This window comes from Syngnathoides biaculeatus, chromosome 2 (genome assembly GCF_019802595.1).
Source record: "Syngnathoides biaculeatus isolate LvHL_M chromosome 2, ASM1980259v1, whole genome shotgun sequence".
NCBI classification, from domain to species: Eukaryota; Metazoa; Chordata; class Actinopteri; order Syngnathiformes; family Syngnathidae; genus Syngnathoides; species Syngnathoides biaculeatus.
This window is the reverse complement of record NC_084641.1, coordinates 27,599,164-27,624,071: the sequence shown is the minus strand read 5'-3', so window position 1 is coordinate 27,624,071 and position 24,908 is coordinate 27,599,164. Positions and strand designations below refer to the sequence as shown.

Sequence of the window (24,908 nt, the reverse complement as noted above, 5' to 3'; positions counted from 1 at the left end):
TTGGCTTGCTCGCACACCCCTTTTCGGATCTGGCCACAAATGTTTGATGGATTCAGGTCAGAGCTTCATGATGACCGCTTCAAGACATTGACTTTAACCTCAAGTCAGTTTTTAACAATTTTGGCAGTATGCTTATGGTCATTGTCCATTTGGAAGACCCATTTTCTCCCCAAATTTTAGCTTCCTGGCTGATGTCTTGAGACATTGCCCTACTATCTCCATGCAATGTTCTTTCTTCATGATGCCGTATATTTTATGAACAGCTTCAGTTCCTTCTGTACCGAAACAGCCCCATAACATGATGCTGGCACCTCCATGAGTCATAGTTGATCTGATATTCCGAGGTCTCTATGCTTCCCCCTTTTTCCTCCAGATGTAACCTTGGCCGTTATGGCTCCATTTTAAATGGATCAGACCACGGGACATGTCTCCAGAAGTTAAGGTCTTTGTCTTAGTATCTTTTTCTAAACTGTATTGTCTTTTTTTTGTACTGGACTCATTTCACTGATTTTATAATTGCACTTTCTTACCAGCTTCATCCAGCATCTACACAAAGTCTTTAGCTTTTGCATTTCGCACATTTCGGATCAAAACACATCCTCTCTGGGACACGGAGCCCGCCTCCTTCCTGAGCGGTGTGATGGCTGGACATTCCCTTGATAATACTTTTGTATAATTGTTACAGATGAACATGGCACCTTCGTGCATCTGGTAATTGCACCCAAGGATGAGCTCCACGATTCCTTCTCTGATTTCTTTTGATTTTTTTATTTTTATTTTTTTTCCCCCCATGATTTCCAAAAAGTAAGCAGTATTTGAGGTGTGGCCTTAAATTCATCCAGAGGTTTCAAAAGCCATGACTTCATCTTGGCTTCTCCATGTTCTTTTCAGACATACTGCCGTACTTTTTATGTACGTGAACTTTTGACCTTGAAAAAAAATAACAAAACATTCTTTTAAGAAATTTTCTCTCTCATCGTGGTATTTAACAAATATAATGTTGGTGATCCTGACTGACCTGAAACAGGAAAGGTTTAGTCTGATTGGACTTTAGACAGTGAAAACAAAAAAATGATTTTTTTTTGTATTTTGTGAGGGAAGAAGGGATTTGCCCTGATCATGATCTGATACTTAAGTCTTGCAACGTCCATTGAGTAGGCAGTTGTTACTCATAATGGCAGCACACTTGAATTTTAGAAAAATTTATGCATATATAGCTGTAGATTTTTTTTTTCTTACTGCTTGTGTATCCTGTAATGTGTAGATACATGATTTGACTACTTACAATTTTATACATTTCATAATTAGAACAGCGATAGTGTTTTTCGCTTTACGTTAATATTGATCACAATTGAGGTTGGTATATTGGTAAGGTTTTTGGAGTATTTCAATTTATCACATGGCCCATTTGGTAAATTGCCTGCCCCTGATATAAGGCTTCATTTGTACAGGAAGTTACAAAGAGTCAATGAAATGAACCGAGTGGTAGTGATGACAGGCAAAATAATGTGTGGGTATGCACCACTGGTGCTTATAGAGTGAAACTAATCTTTTCTTTTAGCAGCTGGACTATGGCAAGTGCCAGTAGAAGTCTTGTTTCACTGTACCTTTTGAACACAAACCATTGCTTTACTAGCTTACCATCCAGGATCACAAATCAACATAAAATGCGGTTTATAAGGGTCGACTGGTGTGCAGTACTGGCTAATCTGATCAGTCTGGTTTCATGATTATTATTATTATTATTATTATTGGTTCGCATAAAATAACCTGAATGTGAAGCACATTATCGAGCAGGACCCGTATCAAGATCTAGAGATCTGTGAATCCTTGCAGCTCCAGTAATTTAAATAAAACAACGCCGCAGAGCTGTTGTTGTGGCAAAGAGTTTTTGTTTGCGCTGCATTGGGCGGGAAGACAAGATAGTAGTTTGCCTTTTGCAGACTAAATGGAAAGTTGCTTATGTTAGCATTAGCTGGTACTAGGTAGCTCTGTTGAGCGAATGTCAATTATGCAAAGAGTTTGATAGTGGGTCGGCTGTCACTGTCTGAACCGCTTGCCATCACTGAGCTGACTGTTCCAGGAAGTTGGGTTTGGATAGTGTTGCATTCTCAATCACTTTTTTTTTTTCTCTTCTTTTATCCGCTTTGTTTACAGCTCACCACATAGTATTTGGTCCACATGATATCATGTTTCTTCTCCTCTTCTTGATTTCTCAGCAGACTGGGCATGTATAAATACATAGCTGCCACTTAATGTTTAAGTCATGAGCACCCAGAACAGCCAAATTCAAAGAAATACATTGAAATAAAATATATATTGATGCCATAACATGTTAAGGCCAAACAAACAAAAAAATTCTGTGGTTCCGATTTCCTACATTCCAGGAGTAGGGTCGGTAGGTAGTTTTTTTTTTTTGTAGTTTTTTTTTTTTAACAAAATATTTTTACTCCGTCTCCAGCACCTGGTACCCCCATTGTCTCATCAGTTCTCAGGCTCTTTCTTGCATAACAAGATCAAAATCCATGGACCAAAAAACACGAAACAATGTCAAAAATTGTACGTGGCATAACATGAAAACTTAACTTGACTTTACGGCTGTCATGCTATGACATGGGACGAGGCAGTTACACTAGCTGACGCTCGTGAACGCGCATATACACGCACAACGATCTGGCAACAAGTGAAATGGAAAAACAAGGTTTGAATACACAACGTAATCAGCGCTCACAAGGAAGTGGCACAGGGCCACGCCGCCGCCCGCCACAGCTGCTGTCAAACACCCGACTTAACTGTCTTTCGCGGCAGCATGTGGAAAGCTCACACAAAACATCCACTTTCAATGCTATTTACAACCTCCCAGCATGCTCTGCGGCGCCAAGGTCCTCCTCACTGCCACAAAGCATGCTGGGAGCATGTAAATAGTGTTTAAAGTGGATTTTTATGTAAATTATTTCTTCAGTCATTGGTTTTGTTTTATTAGCTAGTTATGTTATTCTGTTTGCTGTGGTGTGATATTAGTTTCGCTGTGACACCATGAGTGTGACCAACATCTTGAGTAATGAAGTGCCTACACTTGTCAGTGTGTGGGGAAATACAAGCTGCTTACAGATGTAAAGTGCCTGCCTCGTCAGCTCCATCATATGGTAGCTTGCATCTATGCTAAAACATGCCAACGTGCGTGATAACAATGTGACCAGTGTGTTCAAGTGGAAGAAGTCACACAGCAACATTTACGCATATCGGAAATCATTGTACACATAAGGCGTGATGTCCATTCTGGAGACAATTTAAGACTTTTGTACATCTTGTGGTTGCAAAAATATGGTACATATATAATACATTGTGTTTTAATTGTGCATCTATTATTCACAGATTTTCTTTATTCTGGAGTGGGGTAGGGTAAGGGACTAACACCCCCCTGCGAATGACGAGGGAACACTTATGCACGACAGCAAGGCGGAGTAAATGTCTTTCTCGGAGCCGATCAATAACGTCATTGATGGGATCTGCGAATGATGACATCAAAACAGTCATGTCTTAAGTCAGTTTTTAACTTCAAATTTTGTGGAATTTGGGTGATCACCACCTCATGACAGCACTTGACGACAATAAAATTGCGCAATATCTGAACTAAGTATTTTATTTGTTTAATTGTAGCTGCAAATGGTAAGATTGTGATCTAGAAATCTTAAAATATATACAGTATCCATTTTTCATCACTCAAAATATGCGGCACATTCTCAGACGCCGACACGCCTCCCAGACAGCACCTTACAGTCCTCCGTAAAGGTGACTTACTATAGCCCTGATTTGCAGACGCTGCGGGTGAATTTTCAGGATTAGGTAAAATAAATATTCAGGCAGTTATTTTGCAAATATTTATTTTCATTATTAAGTGAGAGAGAGCTCTTTTTCTATTGTATTGCAATACCCCTCAGCATAGGACAATGAGGAACAGGAGTCACCGCTGGGTTTGTTGCTTTTTTTCAAATAACACATCGCCAGCCTGCCCAAACTCCAACAATGAACTGCTTGGTTCCACTCACTCTTCCATCTAACTTACTCCGCCCCACCTGCGCTCTTATAGGGGTACACTCATAATTACAGATCTTGCGCTTAAATTTACGTCAAGGCTGCGATTTATGCTATGGAAGTCCAAAGGATGATGACTTGATGCTAGAATGATAATTTAAGTTCAGCTTTTTAATTCATTTGAAAGATACCTTCAACTGTTTTTTGTTTTTATTTTCCCCAAGAGTTAAAAATGTTTAATGAATAAAATTTCATTGTCCTAAACATGGAATATTGCGTGGATTTCATAAGCAACACATTATTTTACAAGCGTAAAGATATATGCACACATACATTCTCTATAGGGTGTATGGACACAAAAAAATAAATATATATATATATATATATATATATATATATAAAAGCTGACATCTTCCTTTCAGATGTTAAGTGCTTGCGCCTCCCAATGTTGTCTTTTCCGTGGAAACCGGGTCGAAATGGCTCTTTGAGTGTTAAAAGTTGCCGGCTCCTCGTTTAGCCACAGAAAAATGGAATTAATCATATACAGTGTTAGTTAGTTAACCTGTTAGTTTTCAATTTTAGGCCAACATCATGTACCGTATTTCCCGGCCTACATAGCGCACCTGGTTATAAGCCTCACCCAGTATATTTGTAAAGGTAATAATATCATTTGGTACATACGTGAAGTACACCGCAGCCGTGTAAAAGATGAAAGTGCCCACTTTGAATCAGGAGATATTTACAAAGAAAGACGGTACACAGAGTTTAACGCTAGCGCCGTGCTATCACCGGACCGGTAAAAGTCACTTCCTCGACACATACATTCCACCGGTGTCACTCTTGCCTTTTCTGCTCGAGTGCCCCCTTGCGACCATTAGAAAAAATGCACAAATTAGCCAGATCATCGCATAAACCGCAGGGTTGAAAGCATGTGGAGGAAAAATGTTCGGGCTTATAGGCCGGAAATTATGGTGTATGTAATCTCTGAAAACTATTATTGTGTTATATCATGAATACTGTATATGTAACCACTTCTGACAGTGCTACAACAACTTTGTCATCAGACCCTGGTAGCCTTAAACCTGACCCCTAAATTCATCTTTTTTTCCCGCAATCTCCATTTCTAATCATTTTTGTTCACTCCGTTCATTGACAAGGATATATATATATTTTTTTACCATTCTACTGAGAACAGTGTTTCCAGCTTCACCCTTCGCAAGCATTTCGAAGTGTGCCATTGTGACACACCCCCAAAGGGACAGAAAGAGTCAGAGAAGAGATTTGGGTCGGATATTTGTTGTAATAGAAACACAATAAAATGCGTACACTACCAAACGGCTTCATGGAATTTTAGACAATTTAGTAGTCATGCGCCACTGTGACCATGAGTAAACTTCATGATGCCATCTTAGTTGGTCAACAGTCAAGAAGATTGAAAATGTTTTCCGTCACAGTTGTTCTTTGCTGCATTCTTTGATCAAATGTCAGTTGAAGGACTGAAGCAGTTTTTGCCAGCATTTGCTAATTGCGATGGCAAAATCTGTTTTTATTACGTTATCCTTCTGTAAAACTGCAGCAGTTTCACTGAAATGCAAACAATGGCTGTTGCGCAACTTTCCATCTTCACTCCTAAGGTTTTCTCACTTGGCTCAGGCAAGAGAACAACTGCCGACTACAATACCACAACCCACTTGTTGTCTTTCAAGTAATCCTCCAGGGGTCTGATGGCTCATGTTATATTTGCAATGCTTTAACAGCTATACTGTGTCAGTTCAGGGCCCTATATCTGTTCCTTTTTTCTAGATTAACAATCTAGTAGGCCATAGAAACATGACGTTGCCCGGAATTATGGATATTTATATCAAATACTACCTGCTTTTGTTGAAGACACAAAGCCTACAACAAAGAAAATCAATTACAAGTAACAAAATATATGAATAACTGGTCTCCCCCTTGAGTGAAACAAAACCTGTCATCACTCAATTATAAATGTGATCATTTAGCTCTTTATATACTTAAACTATTGTGAAGCCTTAAATTCAAAAGCTAAAGAAAATGAGGATCAGTACTAATATGTAAATTATAGATTCAGTTTTAAAACAGTTAAATATTCCACCACTTTTGGTGGAAACCCAATGCTGTATCGGGTATATTTACTTATACTGTACTCAAATGTGCTTTAGTTGGTTCTGATAGATTATGGAAGATTTTACAAATCTATCAAATAAATTATACTGTCAGCCCTTTAAATGTCACGGCTGCGGTGGCAATCAAACATTACATGACCACACTGATGGATTCATCGCAAAAATTCCGACAAGCAATTTTCAAGGGTTTTATTTTTTCCTCATAAGATGTTAATCATACAATACCACAACTAAATGTGACCTCATATCAATTAAATGCATAAAAAGCCTAGAACCTCTTCTTATTCAATTCTTGCCCCTCTCAAGCAGTGCAATGAGTGAATAATGACTTGTTGTGAATTGTACGTCAATGGCCTAAATGGTATCAAAGGTCTGTGATTTTGCTGAGGAACTAATAGGAGAAAAAATTTTCCATCAGAGGAATTATGAGCCTAATCAATTGGAACTTTCTATTCAGAACTATGCAATTATCTGCATGTTCCTTTGTAGCCACAGAATTTTGCTGTAATTTTTGCCCAGCAAAAAATGGGTTATATGGCCTTTGACTTTTTATTTCAAGCCTCACTAATTTTCTTGACTCCTATAAATATTTAAAATCTACCTATTCTCAAACGGTGATCAAAAGAGTTGATCTTCCTTATCTGTCAATATTTTACATTGGAGCCACAAAATTTTAACGTTTACACCAAAAATACTGTATGATAACCCACTTTATCAGGTGTCACAGTTTTTACATATAGAATATGAATCGAAAGTATTGTAGAAAGTGCTTTCTGCAACGGTTTTGATTTATTCAACAGGATGTTTTTGAGGATGTCAGTCTGGGTGGAGTTTTTACTCAAAGTCTTGGAGCAAAGTCTTTCTGTATTTTTAATTGTATTTTACGAAGTCCGTTGTAGCAGCACTCTTGATGACCTGGTTGCATTTCAGCCGCATTTAACATGCATCACTTCCTAAAAGCACTTAGAGACTTCCACCCAACAACCAGACGGCAACGCAGGATAAAAGATACATGCCCAAAGTGTTCAAATTGCCATCTTGGTATGAATCCCGAATGTCTTCCTCATCCCTTTACCTCTGCTCTTTGGAGGGAACCAACATGATTCATCCAACCTTTTGGCTTTGGTCTATACTTAGCATCTTGGTATCAGTCATTGTTATTTAATAACGCTGGCCATTGGCCTAATCTACATCTGACTGACCTAATTTCGGTGAATGCTCAGCCTATGCTCGCTTTGGACTCTCAGTCCCCCTCCAGCACGGTAGCCCATCCTTATGGCGTGCTTCGGAGGCCAACTTTTGCCTTTTGGCTTTGTTTTTCATGTCGAGATGTACCCAGTGAACTGGTAATGTCATGCAGTAATAATGTCCGTAACCCAGACCGCTGTATTTGTAATACGAGCAACCACTTTGTCCATGTACTCTATTGCCACATCCGCTGAATGCTTTGACAAAGGAAAAGAGACGAGAAACCCCTTTCGAAAAAGGAAACTCCTGCTTCATGATGCTCGGTCCTCTTACCTGGATTGTAGTACCTTGTAGAAAGGCACAATGACATTTTTTTTAATAGTTAGCTGTTAACCACTTTGCCAAAGATTACCTACAATTGGCAACAAAAGTGGTGGTGTGACAAATGCAAGAAAAGGGCACAGTGTAGATCCATCCAGCCATCGGTTATCCAAGCCGCTTATACAGGGAGTCCTCGGGTTAAGAGGGTCTCGACCTAAGACGTTCAGACTTTTATAACACCCGTCCCCCATCCACCCTTTTGTCTGGCTAATGCTTGTACGTGTTTGTGCACCGGGAGTGTCTTTGCATTTTTCACCCTCCTTTTTGGACATTATCGACCCAAAGAAGAAAGCTGTGTCTTTTAGCAATGCTTCTGAACCCATAAGAAAATCAATTACCATGGAAACAAAACTCAAGATTATAAAAAGATTGGAGAAAGGAGAGACACCAAGACCGCCAAAGCTTCAATCGGTCAACCGTGGCGGCAATGATTAAAGACGAAGCCCGTATTTTAGCGCATGTGAAGGGTTCCGTTCCTATGTCGCATACAATGATCACAAAACAAGGTTCTTTGATACTTGTCGAGATGGAGAGTGTTGAGGAACAGGTTCCTTCGCAATAGCTAAGTACAACCTCCCCTTCTTCTCCATCCACCTCTCAGCACTAATACTAAGTACATCATCTTGTTTATTTCAATGTATTTGTTTTTATACAAAATATTTTGATGTAAATTCTGACTTTATAATGTTGGAATCCCCGACTTAAGTCTAAATTTGAGTTAACTCGCTACTGTAGGAACGGATCTCAGTCGTAGACCGAGGGCTCCCAGTAATTATATCTAAAACTTGGAGACAGTGGGCTGGGGAGCATCCTTATAAACCCCCCTGATCAGGTGGTGCTTGTCTCTACAATCGAAACCAGCTTTGGGATTTTTCCACTTCTCATCTTGGCCAAGCATTGTCGTGGGCTTCAAATCACCCATACATACCAATTAATTTAAATACACATAGCACTTGCATGTTTTATGAAGGACAGGATGATGTGGTTTTACTTGGAATGCATATTGATGATGCTCTGCTGGTATTGTGGTTGTAACTGAGCTTGCATTTGTAGTTTCTTTTAGTCTTTGTACACAAATACGACCGTGAAGTCCCGTGATTTTGCTTGCTAAAATGCATTGTTTTGATGCTTATTTTGAAACCACTATGCAGAAAGCATAGTTGAGATGGAAGATGTCAAAGCACTAGCAAAAAAAAAAAAAAATTGAATCCAGCCCAATTTCAATGCACGCCCCCGCTGCCTTATGACATCACAAAGAAATTCCCCCCATCCGCTCACTCAACGAAAAAGAACCAGGAAGACAGCGGCTTGTCGTGATTGGTTGGTAACTTTAGAGCTCCTTGCTCAGCCAGGCAAACGCGACGTGCCGCTGGAGGAATGAGGAGGTGACCTATGTCTCCCTCGCCTGCACCATGAACACCGTTACTCAAAATTTTGCCCAGTCATTTATTTTAAATTTTATTTTATTTACATACAATAAATTTAAAATACGGGCCATTAGGTTAAACGATGACTTGGTGAGAACTGTTTTCCAAGCCCATGCAGCTTCTGTGTATAGGACATGATCCACTGGACGTTTACCCTTGATTTTGAAGTAGGGACCAATTCAATTTCTTCTTTTTTAACCTTTGTTGCTGACCAAAGTTAAACACTCCGTCCCAAAAAAAACTACAGTCCACAATAGTTTTTTCTCCCCAGGCTTGTGGGATTTTTCAGTACCAGGTGAGCGTGAAGAACTGATTGACCTTGCTTCGATTCTACCCCCTGTCTCTACACCTACTGGGTAGTTCTCCATGCATCTAGTCGATATTAAATTTAATAATTCAAATTTACAAGCGGCCGAAATGAGTTTCCTCTGCAGGGATTCCGGGCTCGGTCATCCGGGAGGGGCTCAGTGTCGAGTCGCTGCTCCTCTGTCTTGAGAGGAGCCAGATGAGGTGGCTGGGGCATCTTATTCTGATGCCTGCCTGACTTCTCCCTGGTGAGGTGTTCCGGGCATGTCAAACCAGAAAGAAACCCCGGAGACGACCTAGGACACGCTGGAGAGACTGTCTCTCGGCTGGTCTGGGAACGCCTTGGGATCCCTCTGGAAGAAGTAGCTGGGGAAAGGGAAATCTGGATATCAATGCTAAAGCTACATCCCCCGCGACAACCTGGAAAAGCAGTAGAAAATGGATGGATGGACAGACTTCGAAAAGTCTGGCTGTGGATGTATGGATGGAAATTGAATTAAAGCCCAAATATGGACAGAGAGGGAGGCTTTTTCAAACAATGATTTTCTTAATATTCTGCTGTCGAGTCGTAGAGACGCATAAAAGGCTTTTTTTTTTAGGTTCAAATTCCACCTTTAAGATTAAATGCACAGGAATGGCTGAACAAATCCCCATCAACCAAAACTGAGTACCTTTTGGACCCTTCTTGGCCTCCTTTTTTGTTTTTTTTTTCCAAAGGCTTAATTTGGAAGTTCCAACTCTCCTCTTTTTCACTTGTATTAGTTTAATCTGGCTGTAATCCATCTTTTCGTTTGCATCAGAGCTGATTGTAGCTTGCACTTTTTGTGATCATTTAGTAGCCTTGTGAAAGCCCAAATTGTACTGCCTGTCACACAACCTATCTGAAGAATTATCGTTTGATCAGAGGGGGGAAAAAGGTCCTTTTATATACTACGGCTTGGGTAACGTACAGGGTCCCGTTTCTTGAACAAGGAGGCTCAACCTGAATGGTTCAGATTCAATCTTTTTAGTCCACGTTTAAAAAGAATTAAATGAGAATTCTCAGCCTTGCAGGTCAGATGGTACCTTGCAGATTTATAACATAATATATGCATATTTGTTATACAATGTTCATCTTTTACACTTTTCAATGTTTGTGCTCTATGAAAAAGAGTGGGCTTTGCATGGTTTGTCGTAATGGTCACTGATGCTGTATCCGTACACTCACGTGAGTTTAGTGCAAGCAAGCGTGGGTTCAGTTCTCACTCACCAAAGACACTTATGTGCCCTGCGACTGACCAGTTCAGGGTGTAGTTCGCCTTTCGCCCAAAGTCAGCTCTCACAGGCTCCAGCGCCCCGACACCCCCAGCCGAGATGAGTTGAAAATGGCCAGCACGGTGGACGACTGGTTAAAGTGTTTTCCTCATACTTCTGAGGAATGGTGTTCAAATCCCAATCACGCCTGTATGCAGTTTGCATGTTCTCCCTGTGCCTGCGTAGGTTTTCTCAGAGTACTTTGGTTCCCTCCCACATCGCCCAAAAAAAAAAACGTGCATTAATTATAGACGCTAAATTGCCCATAAGTGTGATTGAAAGTGCAAATGGTTGTTTCTACGTGACCTGCGATTCATGGTGTACCCCACCTCCTGCCCACAGATAGCTGGAATGGGCTCCAGCACTCCCGCGACCCTTTTGAGGATGAGCCGCTGAGATGCGGGTGGTTTGTAGTAATGCGAAATGCCGATATGCGTCTGTGTGGATTGCAGTTCCTCCCCTGCTCGTTACTATGCAGTGCATGAGATGTCTGCACCGATAGGAGGGGTTGGAAAATGCGAAGTCTGCTTCCCTCCCCCGTTCCCTCTGTCTCCCCCTCCCCTCCCGTCCACCTCTAAAAATAGCTGGCTGAAAGGAAAGACACCGAAGTCAATGCAGTTTCTATTGGGCTGCTACAGTATTGGCCTCACCGTCACAGGTCGTTACGGCTTGATTCTTATTTCACTCAATGATGAATCATTTTGAGTACAGTAGTTTTCTAAAAGTTAGTAGTTATCCAAACAATAGTGAGTCAAGTCATATATTTCAGCCTCAGTGTATAATTGCCTGAAGAAATATGTAAAGCATTTAAGCACATTTAAATCAAATTAGGCGGCCATTGAAGCATTCTGTCTCGGGCATCTCGGTCTGACAATTGCTACCACAGCACCTGAACCGTTTTGGTTATGTAAATGTGTTGTTGGTTATGGTTATGCCATCCAAGGTGTACCTCAACTATTGTCCATTGGAGATTCTTTGTGTACACAATTGGGAATGGGGAAAAAAAATCTCTGGATTGTTCACCTGTAACTCCGACATTGGATAAAGCTGCTCTATGGCTCACATGTTAAGCATTTATTGGATGTACAGTATGTTCTAGCACAAATTAGTTTTTAATGTTGTACCAGTAACTACAGTACTTGGGCACCGTCAGCGGCCACTGTACTTAACAATGGTCACAGTTCCCAAACTGTTCTATTTTGAAGAATGGACAAAACGAGTTATGCACTTAACTGCCATTTTTTGCAAATCTATAGTGCCTCAGTGACTGCTAGTTTCAGCGTCTTGCAAACCAGTATTGTCTTGACAGTGGTCTATGATGTTGCGAATAAAGTGATATCGCCTCAATGTTTAAAGCTTTAACCAGTAGCACGTTTTAATGAGAGAACAGAGACTTGTTAAATATTATCCCAAGATATTTCAGCGGGACGATTAGGAGTTATAAGGCTCCTGACCTAGAGAGAGACCCTTTTATCAATACTAACCAGTCAGGTGACTGTTAGCTACTGGGTTGCTCCATGAAAACTAAGGTGTCCTTTAGAATGTGTCTGTACTACCTTTAAGAATAAGCAGCACAGAGAAATATTGGGGTAAGATGAGCTAGTATTTTTTTTTTTTAAACAATGTATGGTTGGGGTTAAAAGGACAAGGTGACAAATTATTTTTTTGTACTTTTTATTTCATGGTCAACTTCGTGTATTGTATTAGTTGCCATTGCCACGACTGAAAGCCATAGTTGGTCACTGTGTTCCATTTTTTTTTTTTTTTAATGTGATTTGTCTGTATGGAAACTACGTGAAAGTGTCGAGGGTAAGAGCCTCAACCAAGGATTGGGGTCATCTGAATAGCCACTGCTTTTGAGATCATCAGCAGGTTTTGTCTTAAACGGATTTGGTTGGAGGCGCTGAATCAACTGTGTCCCAGGATTACAGGAATGACATTGAAGGATAGTTGAGCGTCTCGAGGCCAGAGCATCAACACTTTCATCTACCTCCTCCCAACAATCGCGCATCTTTGGTTTACCTGGAGTGCTGCAAAAATCCAACCGGTGCTGTGGGTCTACCTTTCTGCTGGAACCTTGCCTTGTTTTAGTAGAATTTTATTCGGTTATTATTATTGTTATTTTCAAATGACTTCCTTTATTCCTTACCGTTATGGGCTATCAGCTGTTTTGTGTTATCCTCTTATGAAAAATGCATTCTCAATTGTTAAGCTCTGCGTGTCTGCCAAGTCCTTGTTGCTAGGTAACGGTTTGAGCATGGCAAGAGAAATCTTGAGTTGTCTTGAAACTGTTTGTCTCTTGTGAGTCTGACTTTGCCCCCTGAATTTTAGACATCCAAATGTATTAATCTAATGTAATTGCAGAGAAATGTTTACTTTGTCGGAGTCGTTATTGAACAGCTGTGTTGGATCTTACATAAAGATGTTACTTTATATACTATAATAACTAATGCAATCTTGTCTCCCTCAAACCAGAGAGTCTAGGCGGCGGAGCGAAGCACACCATTAGCAGAGGAAAATGAGTGAACTGGATCAGCTACGCCAGGAGGCTGAGCAGCTCAAGAACCAGATCCGAGTAAGTCAGACTCACTGCTCTCTCTGTTTGCTACTGTACAAACAAATGTAGTCCTGAATTCAAATCTTGTATTCTTGTTTTAGGATGCCAGGAAAGCGTGTGCTGATGCTACCCTGTCTCAGGTAAAGTGTTAAAATTGTGTACAGCTCTAGTCAACATTCTCATATTTCTTCATTTTAATAAATGCCACTCACATGCATTTACACTGAGAACTGTTTTGTTATGATTTGTTGCCTATTGGTAAAAAAAATCTTTCTCCTCTTAATCCCGTTTAGATTACAGCTAACATTGACCCCGTTGGCCGAATTCAGATGCGCACTCGCCGGACACTGAGGGGGCATTTGGCTAAAATCTATGCCATGCACTGGGGCACTGATTCAAGGTACTCTATTCAGCTCCAGTCAGTCCATTAACTAAATATTTCATGCCATCGACCCACATCCTCCTAAATGCAGGAAATGGATATAAAAGCTTGCTTGAGTATCTTTGTGCTGGGTGTTTCTCCTCAGGGCCCTTGTCAAGTCCTGGAATTATACAACAGCTCTATCTTGCATCCACAAGCTTCTCTATTTTTAACATCTGCCCAAAGCCATCGATTAGATTAACATAAACCCAGTGTTCTAACAAGTAAACTCTAGTGCATTTAGACGGTATAATCCTACATGTTTTTGTTGAACACACATTGGACATGCATTAATCACACGCTTTACACTCTGTGCTGTGGTTCAGGTGTCTGGTATGTGGGTAGTGGAAATTATTCTGTCTTGATTGCAACGATTCATTGAGTGATATTCCTCACTTCAAGAAAAAAAAAAAAAGTTTTTGCCCAGATTGTGTCACACCCCTACAGCAGCCATCTGAGCTACTTCTTGTGTGTGGAAGACTGTAATGTTGCCCCACCTTCGCACCACTCAAAACCCCATGCAACAATGCGCAACTTCCTACCATCTGTCAGCTTCCTTCTGTTTCATCTTCTAGTGTTTCATTTGCCGTGGGGCTTTGGTATTTATTAGACTACCAGCTGAGATTTTGCCTCACAGAAAGAGGGTCACATGTTTCGACCCAGCATCTAGGCCGTGTCTGCTCTTTTTAGCCCCATGGACACATGTAGGTGCAGTAGGGTGTCGACTGTTAACCATAGAAATGTCTAAATATGCACAATACTAATCTTTTCTAATAAAAAGAAATTGTGGGTGATGGTGCTGATCTCTGTGCGCCATGGTACAGGTAGTTAAGATTTCCAGGCTCCCAGTAGGCCCCGCTATGCTTTGCTCACTGCTGTCCCTGCTCCTTTGTGCATTGGTGCTGTCGCTGTAGTTACTAAGGCTCAGTCCCAATCGCCCCAAGATCTTCATTTTTAGGGCGAAAAGAATCTGAATCATTACCACCAACTCAGCAAACATGTTAAGAGATGTGCCATCCCCACCCCCCATAGAATGAAAATGAGAATAAAGTATGAAATTTCTTTTTCATCAGGCTTTTGGTCAGTGCTTCCCAGGATGGAAAACTCATTATTTGGGACAGCTACACCACAAACAAGGTAAATTCATTGTTTAGTATATTAATGACAGTCGTCCAAGTCCATTTCCTGTTGGAAAACTATTAAGACACTGAGGAGGTATTTTCCCAAAAGAATTTTTGAGAACATCTGTCACATTAACATAAATTGACATTTGCGTTTGCTGTGTGTACATATAAAAATGAATAAACATGAGAAAATTTGGGATTTTCACATCTCTTTTTATGACAAACTAAGGGTGGAACCATCGTCGTGATGTTTATAAGACAGATTCATATTAAACATTGCGGGTTCATAACTAACCCACCAGTTCAGAATCTCTGAACTAGGTTAAGGCTGCAATTATTTTGTGTCCAAGTAACACTATTTTTGTATTCTTCCTTTGAAACGATAAAATAATAGTATCGCGGACCAGGTCAATTCCCCCTGTGTCATTGTGTGTTTTTCATCATGTCAAATATTTTCTCTCTCTGCAGGTCCATGCCATTCCGCTGCGCTCCTCTTGGGTGATGACTTGCGCCTATGCCCCTTCTGGTAACTATGTTGCCTGTGGGGGGTTGGACAACATCTGCTCCATCTATAACCTGAAGACCCGCGAAGGAAATGTGCGTGTTAGCCGTGAGCTGGCTGGACACACAGGTAGGCTGCGTATCGAACTGATTGGCTTCGTGTCCATTTACTACAAACTTGGAAAATCCCCATTTACTGCTGTGTACATTGTGTGAATTGCTCCTCTTGGAAATCCCATTTTAGGATCCTTAGACTTCGTTAAAAGAAGAGGGTAATAAAAAAAAATCATCTGTGCCCTGCTGCCACTTCTGGTGCATTTGTTTTCTTTGTATGAACATTGACCATGCTTTGAGTTATAATTTAGCCCTTGAATGATTTTCACGTCAGAGATACACCCCCAAAGGTATTCGACTGGCAAGGTGATTTCCTTTTTGTTGTTTACGGACGATATTTGGATTTCAGATCAAAAGATGTGGGGGTAAAAATGTTCAGAATTACAGCTTTTGTTTCATGCTATTTATGTATAGATGTTACAGAACTCGGGACAAGAGCATATTTTGTTTGAACTCTGAAGGCAAATGAGCTTAGGAGTGAATACCATTGAATACTTGTTGGCAAAACTCTCACTACAAATAATGGCATCAAGCCTGGAACCCATTGACTTCATCAGACTTTGGTGTTCTTCATTTGAAATGACATTCCAGCTCTTTACTGGAACCTCTTTCCGTTCTTGATTGTTTCGAGGTGTTTCTCCCTTCTTTGTCCTGTTCGGGAGGTAAAATGCATACTTATCGAGTTAGCATCCGGTTATCGATTTTGTCCAGGCTAAGACCTTCCACTTATGCGCTCTGATGAAGTCCTTTGTTGCGTTGGCAGTGTGTTTTGAGTCATTGTCTTGTTGCATGATGACGCTTTTCTCCATTGGTATGAAAATGGCAGACAAAATGTTTTTTGGACTTCAGAATTCAGTCTGCTGCCACCATCATGAGTTACAACAATAAAGACTAGCTGGCCTGTTCTGGAAGCAGCCCTGCAAGCCCAAACCATGACATTCCTACCACCATGCTTCACAGATGAGCTTCTGTTTTGGATCATAAGCAGATACTTTCTGTTCTCCATACTTTGGCCTTTCCATTACTTTGGAAGAAGCTAATCTTGTTCTCATCACTCCATAAATCTTTGTTGTAAAGCATTTGTGGCTCATCTCTGGACTGCTTTGATAAATCCAATCTGACCTTCTTATTCTCTTTGGTGAGTGGTTTGCATCGTGTAGTCTGGTCTCTCTATTTCCTCTCTTGAAGTCTTCAACCAGTGGATTGTGATACTTTCACCCTTGCCCTGTAGAGGTTGGCATTGATGTCACTGGCAGTTGTCATTTCTTGACAAGTCTCACAATGTTTGTAATCAACTGCTGTTGATACCCTTGGCCCACCTGTTCAATGTGTGGTGCTCAGTACACCAGTATTTTTTTCCTTTGTCACGACCTAAATTGTTATGGCCTTGCCCAATGATTGTGCAATTGCTCTGATCGATTTTACCTTCCTCCGATAAACACTTCTGTCTTGATGTTTGCTGAACAGCAAATGCAGTTTACACAGGTGAAACTCAAAGCCCAAAACAATTGCTGTTTCAGCAATGAATCGAAATTACAACACCTGAGCAACGAGAAACACCCATCAGTCACGTTCCAATACTTATGCTCATTTAAAAAGTGCGCGTGTGTGTGTGTGGGGGGGGGGGGTCCAAACAAAAGCTACTGTATCTGCAAATATGACTAAATAAAATCTGGAATTCTGAACTTTTGCTAATCTTTTGATCTGAAGCCCAAATGTCTTCAATATCCAACAAATACAGGAATTGACCTTGCCACTCCAATACTTTTGGAGGAGACTGTATATTTTAACCATGTTCTGTGATCGCTTTGTGCAACATACTGGAACTTTAACAAATAAAAGTTTTGTGCTTGAAGGCAAAAATCATTCATCTGATCCGCGTCACATGACACAGGAAGTGTGTCAGCATTTAAGTTCTTGTTCCTTCGCCTTAGGGAGGGGCGCACGCTCAACTAGTTTAAGATTGGGGAAGCAAGTTGAAAAGTGTCGAGTTCAATTCTTGTGAATATTATGAAATGAATGAATTCCATAGTTTTCTTGTGTTGATGCCATGGAACTGGAATGTATTTCATAATGTGGTAGGTTTTCGAGGGACTCAGAAATAAATATTCAAACTTGATGATGTTGCTAACAGGTTACCTGTCCTGCTGTCGCTTTCTGGATGACAACCAGATTGTCACCAGCTCTGGAGACACCACCTGGTGAGTTGTGACATTGCACCCAATGCAGTTCAACATCTGCTGCCTCAAACATGACGTGTTAGTTTTCACCATCTTGGCTAATTTTTTTTCATTTTTTTAAATAAATGCCTAAACTAATACTAACAAATTTCATTTTAATTTTAAATAGATGCTCAAACCAATGCTAACATTGAGGCATAAAGACTTTCACGTTAGGCTCACATATTCCTTAACCCCTTTAGAAACCTGTTTTTTTTATAAGTTAATATTACTAATCGTATTTGTACTATGTCAGTTTTAGTAATATTTCAGTTATCGCAAAGCTGCCAATATCCAGAAATCACTTTGGAATTTTTTTTTTTTTTTTTCAACGATATTACTGTGGGAGTCATTGCAGTGTATTGTGGAATATAATTGAAATAATTCTGCGTACTGTTGAATTGCACAACATAATCATTACTTGATAATCGCAATTCTTAATCAGTTATGGCTTCAATATTTATTTTAATATATTTATAGCTATAACTTTGTTGTAGCGGACTCATTTGGAACCAAATGTCTTCTCTTGTTTGCAATTTGGGGATATTATGTGATTACTTCTGTTGCTGAAACCCTGCAAATTTCCCCATTGTGGGTCAAATAAAGGTTAGCTTGTGTTATTTATTATAGTAATTCACTTTTGAACTTATAGGACAATTTTGTCAAGTGACATCAAACTAGTGTGTTGACTTACTAATTAATTTCCAGTTCTGGTCCCTGTGTGACTGTCTAGCGTTAGTGCATTCCAATGTTTTCTCGGGACAATCTATCTATTATCAAAGATGGTTAATGTATACTATAATGCCATTCCAGCCAGAACTATGTGACAAATGTACAATATTTTTGTTTTGTGTTTTGAAACTTGATGTCACAATAGCTTAGCACTGACTACAGTGTCTTTCTCCTGTTATCTAATCTTCATCCCCCCCTCGTGATAACGATCCTAGTCGGAAATTTAGCTTATTCCCTGCCTTGGAGGCAATGATTAGTGACTTGTTTGACATCGGAGAGGAAGGGAAAGTTCACTTCCGCTGCTCTGCATCATATTTAGCCGTATTAGCTCCAGCTCATTTGTAGCTAGGGTGGCGTGCAAAGGCATGCAACGAGGATTTCCTCTAGTGAGTTATATTGTTTGACACCAGACACGAAGAGAACATTTGCCGCCGCAGCTCGACATCTTAGCTGCCTTAACTTGTAGGTACCTGGGGCGGCACATTAAAGCATGCAACAAAGTTTCCCCTTCACACCCAAACAGTGGAAAGCAGCTAGGTTGTCCGACTCTTCATTATAGCCTCACCGGGGTTTTTTGTATTTATTATTTGTCCAATACAGTATATACGACTGTGCGGCCGACCATGATTTTTTTCTCGCGTCCTAACATCCTTTCGCCACTGTTTCGGTGACAAAAGTATTTGGGCCCAAAACAAAAGATGAACTTTTGGGCCATTTCGGACAAAAAAAAAAAAAAAAAATAGGTGCATCACTAATCATTTTGTCTTCATCTGTGAGTGCATCACATTTTAGTTACTGATTGTATTTTTACTGCCTTGAATGAGTCTTAAATGATGTTCCATTTTAGAGTTTAGTCTTTCACCTTTTCATAATCGTTTAGATGTCCTCGCCTTAATTTTTCTTCAGTTAAGTTTTATATTGATTGTGTCCCAATCACTTAATTTCAGCGCTCTGTGGGACATTGAGACTGGACAGCAGACAACTACGTTTGCTGGCCATACTGGCGATGTCATGAGTCTTTCTCTGGCGCCCGACACCAGGCTGTTTGTGTCTGGGGCTTGCGATGCCTCAGCCAAACTCTGGGACATCAGAGAAGGAATGTGTCGGCAGACCTTCACTGGCCACGAGTCGGACATCAATGCCATTTGCGTAAGGCTCCCATCCTACACTCATCCACTTGAGATGCCCATGAGAAGTCGGTTTTGCCTTTTGTCAATTAATTGTTGTTATTGTGGAAATTGAAAATTTTGTAAGGTTACATGGTGTCATCTTTGAGTCAGTCAGAACTTTGCAACACACAGTGCAGATAAATTAAGCTTCAGAAATATTAACAGGAAGTGATGTTTTCATCCAAAGATGACTATTGTCTGTTTTTGCAAAGAAAAAATGTCCGAATCATCACTCACTTAAGAGCCTCCGATCATCCCCATTATGTAGAATTCAACACCTTAACTGTAAATGTACTGCATGTCTTTTAAAAATGCAAAACATTTTAGTATTTGCAACAATGACAAAACTCTTCTTCCTTGCAGTTCTTCCCCAATGGCAATGCCTTTGCCACAGGCTCAGACGATGCCACCTGCCGGCTGTTTGACCTGCGTGCTGACCAGGAGCTGATGGTGTACTCTCATGACAACATCATCTGCGGTATCACCTCTGTGGCGTTCTCCAAGAGTGGCCGCCTGCTGCTGGCTGGCTACGACGACTTCAACTGCAATGTCTGGGACACTTTGAAGGCCGATCGTGCAGGTGAACTTTGCTGGATGTAGTGCATGTTGCGCCTTGTTCTTCATTGATATTTGTATGTTTGCATTTCACAAAAAGTAAGGCCCTTCTCCCAGTCCACAAAAGACATGTATACTGCATTTGCTAACCCTCGAACACGCCCTCAGCTCGCCCTTCTTAAAAAGTGAGACCTCCACCCCAGTCTGGCAGTAGAGCTCGTGCACCTACGTCACCGAAGTCACGTGACTGGCCACATTGATGGTCTAGCAAAGCATTCTTCAATGCAAAGTCGGTTGGAGACGGCACGGAAATATGTCTTAAAGCACAACGCCCTGAGTATTGTCTGATACCGTTAAACATTTAGAAGGTGATAATAAATGAAGGTACGTGGAAAAATGAGAGACACTTGGCATAGAGGACCCATATTTAATGCCGAAGTCGATGTTTTCGCCGATAAGAAAATGAACTGTTAACCCGCTTCCGCTTGTCTTGGACAACTGGATCTACACATGGATCTTGTGAGTAAGTAGTCGAGATTTACACGGAAGAGTTTGAAAGCGTAGAACAGTCTGGACGCTAACAAATACTTCGTTGCTGGATCTGTTCTCAATCAAGAATAAATCCCACATAATGATGGAGCCGCTCAGATTTTTTCAATAAATACCAATATTTAAATAAATGACCCCTGGTTATGATTGGAAACACGGGCACACGTTAAATTTTGGTAAACCTCTCTGCGACAGACGTTTTGTTTTTATTTTTTTTAATATGCATTGTTCTCCAATGAGTCAAATGCGTACTTCAAAAAAGAAAATAAACCACTGGGATAGGCTTCAGCCCCCGTACATGGTAGCGTGTCGGGGGCACGCGTTAACCTACGTAAGTCTCTCTGCGACAGATGCTTTATTTTCTTTTTTTAATTACGCACGGGACTCATTTGAGAACAATGCATATTAAAAAAAAAAAGTATCAGAGGTTTACTGAACTTTAACGAGTGGCCGCAACAAGGCTTTCGTGTACGTTGGAGACGAGTCCCTTTTTTTTTTTTTTTTTTTTAAACACATTGTTCTGAGCCAACTCATTAATATTAACAACAAATTATGAATACTTCTTGGGAATTTGAGATTGAAAATAATAATTCCTTCATAAGTGAAGTGATCGCTACACAGTCATGTGTATTTGGGTGGGCACCATCCATCACATTTAATTGCTAAAATCCATCTATCTTTTCTCATCTTTTCAGCTGGTATTCCACAGAATGATCTCTTTGAATATCTGTTTCGTCTGTTGTAACGACCAACAGCACAACAAGTCTCGGACATTGTGAATATTCTGCTCCAGTTCAATCTCCCCCACACTGTCGAGCAGCTCTTTTTGACCGCCAATATGGCGCCGTGAAAATGGTGACGTCATGTGCACGAGCTCTAAAGGCACTGCCCCAGATCTCCACACAATGTTTCAGAGGCCTGTCACATTGTCAGCCAAACAGCCCCAAATCATCCAGTGCCTTTAGGAATTTCAGGTACATCGTATCCACCCTCTGGGGCCCTGCCACTGAGAAGCTTTTTAACATGTTATGCGGTCAGAGGCAGGCACACCATTCCAACAGTGTACAGCTTTGATAATACATTACTTCGGTCTCTCCTAATTTCGTTGAAGCCACCCAGAAGTCCTTCTTTATAAATTCACTTGAACTCTTACCACTGTAATATACAGCTGTTCACAATAATTGAACCGCTTCACATTCACGCTGAAGTGACTCAGTAAGCAGTGGTAGTAAGTGTCAATTTTCGCAGAGGATAAACACATGCATGTGGCTATTATCAGCCCAGTGATGGCCCTTTTCTCAAAAGCACGGAATGTCTTTTTGCTTGGTGATGTCTGAAGATGTGTTGTGGCCTGTTTTTTGGTAGTGCTCTGGCAGGCCAATGCTCGCTAACTGTTTAATACTTCGTAATCAGATTTTCTTCTGTGAAACAGTGCTGTTAGACATATTGCACGGTGCAAGATGTTATTAGTGTGCAATAAGACAAACTGAAGTTCAGTTTTTCATTTACTATTTAAAGCAGAAGGTATTGCCTACACGTGCTGAGGCACTCAATAGGAATTAATGAATACTTTACACCTATTGATCGCTAGGGGCTCACATTTGGCATCTATTTTTAGCAGTATTTTGAGTGTAGTGACCTATCAAAGTTTGACACTGTTCTGTGCTGCTGGTTGATTTTTTTTTTTTTTTTTTTTTTTTTTTTTTTTCTCCCCTACTCAAAATTAAAATATCCCATAGAAAATCGTGCAAAAAAAGTACTCCATTTTGGGGTCAATTTTTGTCATCATTAAACCTTGAGTAACAGTAGGCAATGTTTGAGATTACGTTGTGGAAAAATGGAGAGGGAGGTTTAGTGTTCTTAACTGCCATGCATTTTTATGACATTCTTGGTAAGTGAGTCTCCTCAAATTCAAACTAAATGAAATTATTTTATTAGTGCACCGTAATTCCCGGCCTACAGAGCGCACCTGTTTATGAGCCTCACCCAATACATTTGTAAAGGAAGTACCATTTGGTACATACTCAAGCCGCAGCTGTGTAAAAGCCGTGAGTGCCCACATTGAAACCCACAAAAACATACCGGTAAAAATCACTGAGACATGGCAGTAACACACTAGCGCAGCGCTAACAGGGCTGGACTGGTAAAAGTCACTTCCTCGGTACGTATATTCCGCCAGTCTCACTCTTACTTTATCCGCTCGAGTGCCCCTTTTCGATCGTGAGAAAAGATGCACAAATTTGCCGCATCACTGCATAAACCGCAGGGTTGAAAGCGGGTGGAAAAAAACGCCGCAGCTTATAGGCCGGAAATTACGGTACCCTTTTTTTTTTTTTTTTTTTCCCCTACTGGACAGGAATATGTGAAGCACTGCTTTGTTTGAACAAGTTTTTGTTTGGTTGTTTGCTCTCTTAGTCATCATAGGTGTACCAATCTACTGTGTTGTCACACAAACCAAACACTTTTGAAATCAATCCTCAAGATGCTCTCTGAGATGACGGCTCGTGTGCTGAAATTCCGCGTGATTGGCTGGGATGGGGTGTGATTTAATTGATTTGTTGAGTTGCATTGTCATGATGAAATCCTTCCACAAGTCTTAAAGAAAATCTCTTGGGATTCATGCATGTCCCAAGTTTTGTGACCGTAAATTCTGAGCTTTTCCTGGGTCTTCACTGTGTCCACAGGCGTCCTGGCCGGTCATGATAATCGGGTGAGCTGCTTGGGTGTGACTGACGACGGCATGGCAGTGGCAACAGGGTCCTGGGATAGCTTCCTCAAGATCTGGAACTAAGAGTCTGAAGGTGTGGAAAAGCCCCAAGGTGGTCACTTTGGGTTCATTTTTATCAGGGCTGGGCCAAGTTTGGTCCCATGTGTCACCAAATTCTTTAATCCGTCCCACATAAGCATTAACATTACAAAGAGTCATATATGTGTGATTTATTTCAATATTTAATTTAATAATTGGTCAGTTGATTTATTGTAAATAAAAGCATTGGTAAAACTGTTTTGTTTAAAAATAGTTACTAAATGATCATTATATTTCAATTTGTATTTTATACTGTTAAAAATGAGGTTTCCCTCACCTGCGGTTACTGGGAAATCCCCCGCTCTCATAGTTCCTTCTTCTACATAGTGAGGTAACATGTTATATCCTAACCTTAAAACAAAAGTACACACATCTGTACGTTCGCCATGTTTGTCTTTCTGAGACGTCCATAGCAAACATGAACACTCGGCGACAAGTTGTAGAATGGCAGACGAAGGATGGATGCAGATGTTTCAGACTGGCCGGAAGTTAGCACAATGCTAGCGCAGCGGTAACAGGGCCGGTAAAAGTCACTTTCTTGGCACATATATTCCACCAGTCTCACTCTTACCTTTTCCGCTCCAGTGCCCCCTTGCGGCCCATAGGAAAAAAAAAAAATGCACAAATTGACAGCATCACCGCATAAGCCGTAGGTTTGAAAGTGAAAGTCGCGGCTTACAGGCCAAAAATTACGGTATCTACTTTTTAAATGTAATATTTTGTAGTACAGTACAGTATTCCACACAAAATGTTGATTGAGAGGAAAGTCAAGGTCTTCTGATGTGTACTATACTATTTGTCAGGGATTTCTGAAACTGTGGTCTTGGCACGATCAGCTTTTGCCCTCTGAAATTTGATTCCTCACTCAAAAACGTACTGTAATACAACCAGTCTTCTTCTCTAATGTAAAAGGAGCTAAAACACCTAATTTGCGGAAGCCAATTTGTTTTTGTACAGAGGAGAGGGCTTGAGTTACTGCTGGGATGTTGAAAGGATTGCGCGAGGTCCATTTGTCAAAGGCTGTCATTCATAATCTGGACCATCTCACCTATGGTGGCCTGCCTTGAGTCAGACACTAATTGAACTTGCTTTGTCACTAGCTGCAGTCGTATCAATCAAATAAAAGACGTATCAATCTATTGTATTTTCCGCACTGTATTGCCCACCTAAAAGCCTTTCATTTTCTCATAAGCCGACAGTGCGCCTTATATATGGATCAATATTGAGCCTTTGGTGCAGCATCCATCTAATGGATGCATAACGTAACCCCAGCCTCCACTGTAGCGCCTATTCTATGCGCTTTATAATCCGGTGCGCCTTATACAGTGGTGCCACGGTTTTCGTACAAATCATTTTTCGAACGAATTTTTTTTTTTTTTTTTTG

At 40.7% G+C, this 24,908-nt stretch overlaps 1 protein-coding gene across 2 annotated transcripts in view; it reads left to right on the top strand.

Moving 5' to 3' along the window:
- Window positions 1–24,908, top strand: part of gnb1a (guanine nucleotide binding protein (G protein), beta polypeptide 1a) — a 33,028-nt gene that overhangs the window by 5,618 nt on the left and 2,502 nt on the right. For both annotated transcript variants that reach the window (XM_061844882.1, XM_061844889.1), the window contains exons 2-10: window positions 13,253–13,352; window positions 13,436–13,474; window positions 13,628–13,734; window positions 14,829–14,892; window positions 15,348–15,510; window positions 17,629–17,695; window positions 19,393–19,594; window positions 19,978–20,194; window positions 23,403–23,519. In XM_061844882.1, the coding sequence (XP_061700866.1) occupies window positions 13,296–13,352; window positions 13,436–13,474; window positions 13,628–13,734; window positions 14,829–14,892; window positions 15,348–15,510; window positions 17,629–17,695; window positions 19,393–19,594; window positions 19,978–20,194; window positions 23,403–23,509 (1,023 nt within the window). In that variant the 5' untranslated portion in view covers window positions 13,253–13,295 and the 3' untranslated portion in view covers window positions 23,510–23,519. The remainder of the gene's footprint in view (window positions 1–13,252; window positions 13,353–13,435; window positions 13,475–13,627; window positions 13,735–14,828; window positions 14,893–15,347; window positions 15,511–17,628; window positions 17,696–19,392; window positions 19,595–19,977; window positions 20,195–23,402; window positions 23,520–24,908) is intronic.